Below are 8187 nucleotides of genomic sequence, written 5' to 3'. Positions count from 1 at the left end.
CACTTCTACACTTCTTCATTAATTTTTTTAATGTTTGGCACTAAGAAGCGAAATTTTTTTCTTAATGTCAGATACACACATTATTAATTAATTTATTTCCATATGTTTTGAATTTTTATCCAAGGATATTTAGCCCAAGTTATTTTAGAAGCTTGGCTCCGTCCCTAAAAGAGGCAAGGACGGGAGACGAGACAGTATATGAGGCAAGCAGGGAGCCAATGATTGATTAATGACAGTTTTGCTTGTTGTTATTATAATATATATTAGGAAGGAGAGCAACTATAGTTTTTCTTTTTATAAGGGTTTGGGCCACTCTATTTATTGTCAATTAGTTTTAGACGTGAACCCCAAACTACTTTATCATTGTATCAAAACAGGTTATCCACGTCCACGTGTGAAGCCCAAATGGTCACACGAACTCCACATCACCCAAATAATTGTCCACGTGTTAGACTTGAAAATTCGTCACACGTGCGGAAGAGTGTTGAGATATGAATCCCACATCGGAAATATGAGACCTTGTTTGTAAGTTTATAAGGGTCTGAGTTACTTCATTTATTGCCAATTGGTTTTAGTTGGAGTGGCTCAAACCTTTATAAACCCATAGACAATATCTTATATTCCCGATGTGGGATTCAAACTCTTAGTTTTGAGAAACTTTGTTATATGATACTTTGTACAAAAAAAAAAAAAATTCACTGAACCCTCACCAGATGGCAATAGCACCTTTGCCGCAGGGTTCGACGTTTTCTTTCTAATTGTCCACCCTCTTAACACAGCCTCAAGGATCTTTGGCTTCAAAACACTCTTAGGTTTATTTTTCCGGCCTGGGGGACAACCTACTCATCCCTTCTTCTGTGGTGAAATGACAATCAACTCATTGACATTCTTCAAAGTCAACTCACCCTCAAAAGCACTAGAGGGGTGTTCAATCACAGCGGAAGACTTACCTCGCTTAATTGTAACTAATCAAGGCAGTGCCATTATCCACAAATCACAAGTAGATAGACCGTAACTTTAGATTTAGAAAGCCCGTAACTTTTTTCTTCTTTTTTTTTATTTTTTTTTACTAGAAGAACTTTTTTGCAAGTAATAAAACAAAAAAGAAAGTTAACAAATTTCCATGAAGGTTGCAAAAACATAAAGACAAGTTAGTACAAGCAAATATATCGGTGTTCTGCTTCTAGATAGACTAAGTTAGTTTTCGCCATATCGATGCCTTGGCAGACAATAAGCACTTAACTCTTGGAAATACAAAACCTGCTTTGGCAGGGGTTCCATTGACGAGAGAATTCTCATATATCTCCTTGCACTCTTGTACAACCTGTTCGGCAAATAAAATATTGCAAACCTTAGTGGCTTAGTGGTTAATTATTCTACAGATTATCATGAAATAAATTTTCTGAGACACAGCAAATGAAACTTCCATTCACCAATTTTGAGAGGATATAAGTCTTTTGATGGTTAAAGAGAGAGGGAAAACAAAATTCATCAATTCAATTTGCATACCTCCTTAGCATCCTTCCGCGGTATGCCTTCTCGTAGTGCGACAAGCTTCTCCACTACCTCAGGCTGCAATAAAGTGAGATCAAGAAGAATCAGACTATCTTGGACAAAAAATTGTGCATGAGAAGATACAGATTTATCATACGTCGCAAAAATACTCGAATTAAACCTAAAACTAACTGATTTAGCTAGTGGACACATTCATTTGCAATTGAAAGCTAAACTAGACTAAAAAATTAAGTGAACCAGAACCAATTCAGCAGAATATATTGTTTCTAATATTTACCGGACAATCAGGTTGATGTTCAAGAATATTTGTGTAAATCAGTGTGAATGTATCCAGGCTCTCTGCTGAAGCAAGTTCTCTCAAATCACTCAGTATTCTGACTCTGCTTTCTACTTTCTGCAGCCAGTTTCAAGAAATTAGGATGGGAAAGCATTAGGAACAACCGACTCCAATAAATGGAAATTACAATCTCATAAACAAAACTTACAGGATTACAATATATAGAAAAAGTGTAAACACAAGGATCAGAACTTACAGAAACACTTAAATACTCCCTAAAAAAGTCCATGAGAACCTCTTCATCCAGTCTCATCCTTTCAATGGTCTCTTCCTTTATATAGTTTTTCTGCAAAGAGAAGCATTGATAACACAATTAAGAAACATAATATTGGATCGAGAAATCCGTTCTACAAGATGTCCAAAGCCAATCTTTTAAGGCAGTTATTCGTCAGAAATAAAACCTGTGTGAGAAGACGGTCAACATATACAACCACAGTTTCCTCCAGACAAGCCTCAACAAATCTCCTAAATGATCTTTCTTCAATATACCTTAAATACAGAGCAGTACAACAAAGAAAGCCATTAGTCATTCCCTTTAGGGTAGACTCATGATAATAACAGAAGTAACCATATTAAAGCAACCTTATTTCTGATGGTAAATGGGAGTCGAAATAGACACTTGTAAGTGGAAAACATATACATAAACCACAGCTGTGCATAAACTTCGTTTGGGTGCTATTTTGGTAATGACCAGACCACATGGGAGCACACCATGGGACTGACATTTCTTCTTATAAATCCTCCTCCTTATAAATCCTCCATGGTTAGTTCTCTATCTAAGAAGTAGTCACCTTTGCAATACACTGATTTTGCATTTAATCTGACATAATGTTTGACACTTGTGTAAGTAATTATCACATAAGCTCCCTAAATTAATATCTTTCTACTAACCCCTAATATATTAACCAATTTATGAATGCATATCAAACTATATGGACAACTGATTCTCCTGTGCAAAAGAAATAATAAAACCTAAAGAATCCAAAAATAAACACCCAAAATATTCAATCAAAGGTCATGTAGTGTTTGGCCAAATTTCACTTCCAGTGAACTGTCTACATATGGTTAAAGATGCAGCTACGGAGGAGAAAGACAGTATCAGATGCCACCTTAAATGATAACTAAAAATACAAACTTCAGACTAGATTCTGCTTTCATTTTTCCTTCTATCTCTAACTAAAAATCATAACTGAAAGTATAACCAGCCAGAGCCCATGTTCTCTAAACAAAAAGGGAACGTGCAAGGGGAGTTTGACAACTCATTTAGCATCGGAAAATTGTGAAAAGAGATGACATCTCATGTTTTCCAAACTGATCCTCTGATCAGTCCAGATATTGTTTTGATTCCACGTGTAATGAGGGTTCAGAGTCTCACATATTGATGAATCAAAGAGGTAATCAACGACAAAAAGAAAGATTGATTCTTTAGGAGACGTTTTGTCTTCAAGATTGAACCAAAGAAGAAATAGTTGAACCGATTCCCTAAATGCCTTATGGACATTACCTATATCAGCCATACAGAAAATGTAAAGCATCAGCTTCTTGAAGAAATCAAAGAATTTCTTGGGACTCCTACATCATCCCTTTGTTCTTTTCCCTAACCGATGGTCAGAAGTTCATAGGGATGCGAGCCGTAATGTTACTCAGTATATGTCATTTCTTCTTTACTTTAATCAAAACAATCTCTGGACAGATCAGATGATCCTTTTCAGTTCACTGAAAAGCATAAACAATGTTTTATTATGTCTGAAATAAAATAATAGAAAAAAGAAAACTTACATCTTTACATCTGTAAAATAATCACCAAATGTTGCAACAAGATACTCGGTAACCTGTCCCTCGCACCACTCTGAAAATGAAGGAGAAAAAAGTTACAATGGAGAATCATATATACCATATAATGCACTAGTACGGGTAGATACAATGAGAAACTTCAACAAAGGTAGGTATACCAAGAAATCAGCTAATGCTTTCATAATCTTCCGCTGATTTGTAACTGAATTTGTTACAATTGAAAAAATCAGTTACAAATTCAGTGCAAGATATTAGCAACTAAATATGTAAGTCCTCCCTCATGAATTCTTACATTCCTTATCTAATTTCATGGCATAATAAGCAGTAACTGTTCTGTAAGAAACTAACAATACACTGAACTAACACTGGTTAACCTTTCTATGTTGTCTAATCCCTTGACTTGTTTTGCCTGCTACTATCAAGCTATCTTATTATAGTTGTTGGCTTCAACCAAGGGTATTCTTTGGGTTTGAAACATTAATCACAACACCCCTTCTGCTTTAGCTATATATTGATGGTTTCCTCACCAGTGTGGTCACTCCAAACAACAAGAAAAGAATTTAATAAAGAGCGTGATGGAGAGGGAGAGAGAGAGAGAGAGAGAGAGAGAGAGAGAGAGAGAGAGAGACAGAGGGAGTGGAAAAAGTTTGATTGATACAATTACCATGACAACAGCAAGTAAATTACCTTACCCTTCTGATAAAGCTTCACAAGTAAATCCTGCACTCCGGGATCTTCAAATATAACACTGACAGTTTGGTGCACAGCTTCCTATCATCAAGAGGTATTAACATTCATCACATATGCAAATCACTAGGTATCAATACATACATATAACAATATATAACAACATTTGTGATCTATCAAGCCATCAAATATGCACATAGACTATAGATTTTGATGAGCGAAGGCACTTTATCTTGATAAATATCATAATCCACACAGCACTGTAGCACAAGCTGTTTATAACCCTTTTTTTTTTTTGGTTACTAGAGGGACCTAAAAGGCCCAAACAAGCTGTTTATAACTTTGAATAAAACTATACAAGACTTTGCACCCAGAAAAGACATTATCGTCCTTTCAATTACCTTCGCAACCTCTAGGAAACCTTTGCATGTATCTTCAAAGTTAACCTGTGAAGAAAGAAACGAGAAAACTGGATTATTCATTATGATCTCCAAAACAGCCCTCTGATGTTCTTTCATTTTCCCTATTTTATTATTTTTCATGGAATCTTCCAATCAATTTAACCATATCGAGTAGAAGCCTATTAGTAAACTAATTAACTGAAACCTAACAAGAACAAAATGGGGAGATCAGTTAAGGAGGATATTAGAGAAGTGTTTAGGAGCCCTGGGCACTGTAAATTTTAAACAGCATAAATTAAAAGCACGAAACAGAAGGGAAAACAAAAAGAACCAAGCTGGATTTGGCATAACCTGCTCAGCATAGTTTTGTGGAAGAGCTTCCAGAGTGCTATTACTAAGCTCCATTGCGAGATCGTAGCATCGCAGATTGTTGTTAATCTGCACACCATTATGAAACCAAGACCCATACTTAATAACTTTGTAGCCAATCATCAATACACAAATAGAGGCTAGTTTGTAAGAGATGCACAAACCATTGCACATAAGGGTTCCAAACCCACTTCTGAAGCAGGTTCCTCAAGTCTCTTCCTTTCAGCAGCTTGAAAATCAATCATTACCTGATCAACGACATGTGTCAAATAATTCTAGCCAATATATTCTCTAGTACCAATTGACACACAGAAACACACACACACACACGGGAAGAAAAGAGAAGAGAGAACTAAAGAAAAAGAAAGAAAGAAAAATGAAAGTAACAGCAAGCAAGAACATCATATTTGTGTGTGTGTATATAAATACAAAAAACAAAAAGATAACAATTCTAAGATTGAGCATATTGACATGCACAACAGGCATATATAAAGGCTGTACCAGTTCTTCATAGCACAATCATGAACTTGTAATGCATGTATAAAAGATTAAAAGGAAACGATAGTTTCATTAATACTATTAAAGTCATGTTCCAGAGGAGTTAAAAATAAAGTCATGTTCCAGAGGAGTTAAAAGGAACTTGTCTTCTAATAAATGCTATTAAGTACACTTCAACCTACAAAATTGTTCCCAGTGCATATGTCACTTTAGAAGATAAATCTCACTATAATGACACTTCCGCAGTTATTTCTATGACAGTCATAACTAAAATACCTGGATAATTGCTAAAGCAATTCTGTAGAGCATGAGATCCGTGCTATTATCGCGAACTATTTGCACTTGCTCTCCAAGAATCCTGAATAAGTCAACAGCAGCTGGCGTGTATAGCTTCCCATCTTCTGTTTTCTTCGGTGGCTGTACCTTATCAGCCTCCAAGATATTCAAGTACCATTTCTTGAAGATACAATTTGCAGAAGTATTGGAAGATGTCAGAATTTTTAACCCAAAAAAATAAAAAAAAAAAAACAAAGTACAATAATATTTTAAATAGAATATTGTTACCCTTGTCGTAGCTTGCATTCTCTCCACATAGGAATTCATAAGGGGATCCATGGAACCACTCTCAGAACATACTTGAGCAAGAGATTCATCAACCCCAAGCCCAATCAAATTTTCTTGGTATTCAACTACCCAACCAGTTACCTAATTGCAAACAAAAAGAAAAAAGTCAGGACTCAGGACAAGAAATTAGAACTAGGAAATTAGAAGTGTAAAATGAAGCTTCATTACAAGAACAGTAAGAAAGAAAAGATTCTTCAGAAGGTAATTATGAGATCAGACTAAATCAAACTTCAAGAACATGCAGCATAATATGTTGAGATATTAAACCCACATCAGGAATATAGGACCTTACCTGTGGGTTAATAAGGGTTTGGGCCACTCCATCCATTGCCAATTGGTTTTGGATGTGAACCCCAGACTACTTTATCATAAAATGATCAAAAAGTACAGGAAACCAGCTGAAAACAAAAGGAGTTGGCAATTCGCATCCCATCTTTTGGATATTTGGTATCCTATTTTGCTTAGGGCTGTAATCTAGTATTTGTTTTCCTGTTGTAATTGGAGTTGCATTATTTAGATCAGGATTGATTAGTGAGTCTAAGAAGGATTAGTTGATTACTGTCCACAGCTGATATGTCAGTCCCCTCTTCTGGGGATAATTTTGAAAGATTTCAAGTTACTCAGTGATAAGGAAAAAAAACAAAAACAAAAAAACTTCCCTGGTTGTCGAGACTATCAAGACACCCCAATTCTTGGTGGAAAGTTTAGCTGTTCAACCTAACTTTCCAGTGAGCTGGGATTTCGGGTTCAGAAGGAATTTAAATAACCAGGAGATTGAGGAGTTTGCCTTACTGATGGTTAAGCTATAGCATGTCTGCTTAATGGAATCCAAACCAGATGAAAGGGGACGGAAGCTTGAGCATTCTGGGAAATTCTCTTGCAAATCTTTCCACAGCTTTTTAATTAGTGATGGATCAGATCCAATCTTTGCTCCTGCAAAGTTTATTTGGAATATCAAAGCCCCTACTAAAGTGAACATTTTGGGTTCACTTGTGGCCCTAGAGAGGATGAATACTTGTGATGTTCTTCAAAGCTCTAGGGAGGATGTTGTTTTTCCCCTCACTGGTGCATTTTATGCAAAGCTCAAGGGAAATGTGATGATCACGTCTTTGTGCATTGTGAAGTGGCACATTTATATGGAAGAAATTATTCAGGGAGGTAAAACTGGACTGGAAAATTCCATTAGAGAGGACTTGCTAAAACAAAACCTTTAGCTTTTGGTAAAAGGAAAAAAGGCCAGAATTCTTTGGGGTTGTGGGGTGCTAGCAACAGTTTGGGTGGTGTGGATGGAAAGAAATAGAAGTTTATTTGAAAGCTATGATGGGGCAGAGAACAAAGTCTTGTGGGAGAGAGTTAATTTCTGGGCATCTTTATGGGCTTCTACTTTAAGGATTATAATTTTTCTTTCATTATTCTTAATTAGCAAGCAGCTGTAGTATGAGTCCCTAAGCATTATTAAATGAGTTGCTAAGCCTCTAGTCCTCGTTGCACTCTTTAGTTGTTTAAAGCGGACTCCTTGTCCGCCTCGTATTTTTCTTTTCATTCCAATAAAAAGACATTTATTTAAAAATAAAAAAAAATAAGGAAAAATAATTCAAGATCAACAATGCACTAAACACTTTCCCATATTTCATCCGTTTCTACTTAAGACTACAATAGTGCCACAACCACACATAAGACTGTAGCTTTCTTCCGGCTCCCAAACACTTTTATTGCCTTTGACATACTAGAGCATAAGAACATCTAGGGACTACCCAACCTCTGAGAACAAACCACGCCAAAAACACCTTTGGATGGTACATACAATCACATATCATGTTTCCAACTACACACATCAGTCTCCCAGTGCAACACAAATTCAAGCTAAGATCTTAACTACTGCTGGCAGTTTTACACATGTCATATCTGCGAAGAAGATTGAAACCCCAAAAAAAAAAAAAAAAAAAAAAAAAAAACAAAAAA

General features: G+C 36.0%; 1 protein-coding gene across 1 annotated transcript in view; it reads right to left on the bottom strand.

Moving 5' to 3' along the window:
• Positions 1–1063: 1063 nt before the first annotated feature.
• LOC101306360 (exocyst complex component 3-like) overlaps positions 1064–8187 on the bottom strand; it is a 15304-nt gene continuing 8180 nt past the window's right edge. Inside the window, exons 14-25 of the mRNA XM_004304288.1 lie at positions 6166–6306; positions 5878–6057; positions 5268–5351; positions 5086–5172; positions 4735–4779; positions 4339–4417; positions 3632–3701; positions 2254–2341; positions 2049–2138; positions 1793–1909; positions 1510–1572; positions 1064–1324 (exon numbers count right to left, since the gene is read on the bottom strand). Coding sequence (XP_004304336.1) covers positions 1193–1324; positions 1510–1572; positions 1793–1909; positions 2049–2138; positions 2254–2341; positions 3632–3701; positions 4339–4417; positions 4735–4779; positions 5086–5172; positions 5268–5351; positions 5878–6057; positions 6166–6306 — 1176 coding nt within the window. The 3' untranslated portion in view covers positions 1064–1192. The remainder of the gene's footprint in view (positions 1325–1509; positions 1573–1792; positions 1910–2048; positions 2139–2253; positions 2342–3631; positions 3702–4338; positions 4418–4734; positions 4780–5085; positions 5173–5267; positions 5352–5877; positions 6058–6165; positions 6307–8187) is intronic.

This window comes from Fragaria vesca, linkage group LG6, assembly GCF_000184155.1.
Source record: "Fragaria vesca subsp. vesca linkage group LG6, FraVesHawaii_1.0, whole genome shotgun sequence".
Classification (NCBI taxonomy): domain Eukaryota; kingdom Viridiplantae; phylum Streptophyta; class Magnoliopsida; order Rosales; family Rosaceae; genus Fragaria; species Fragaria vesca.
The sequence above is the reverse complement of the archived record's forward strand: the minus strand, read 5'-3'. Positions and strand labels throughout refer to the sequence as shown.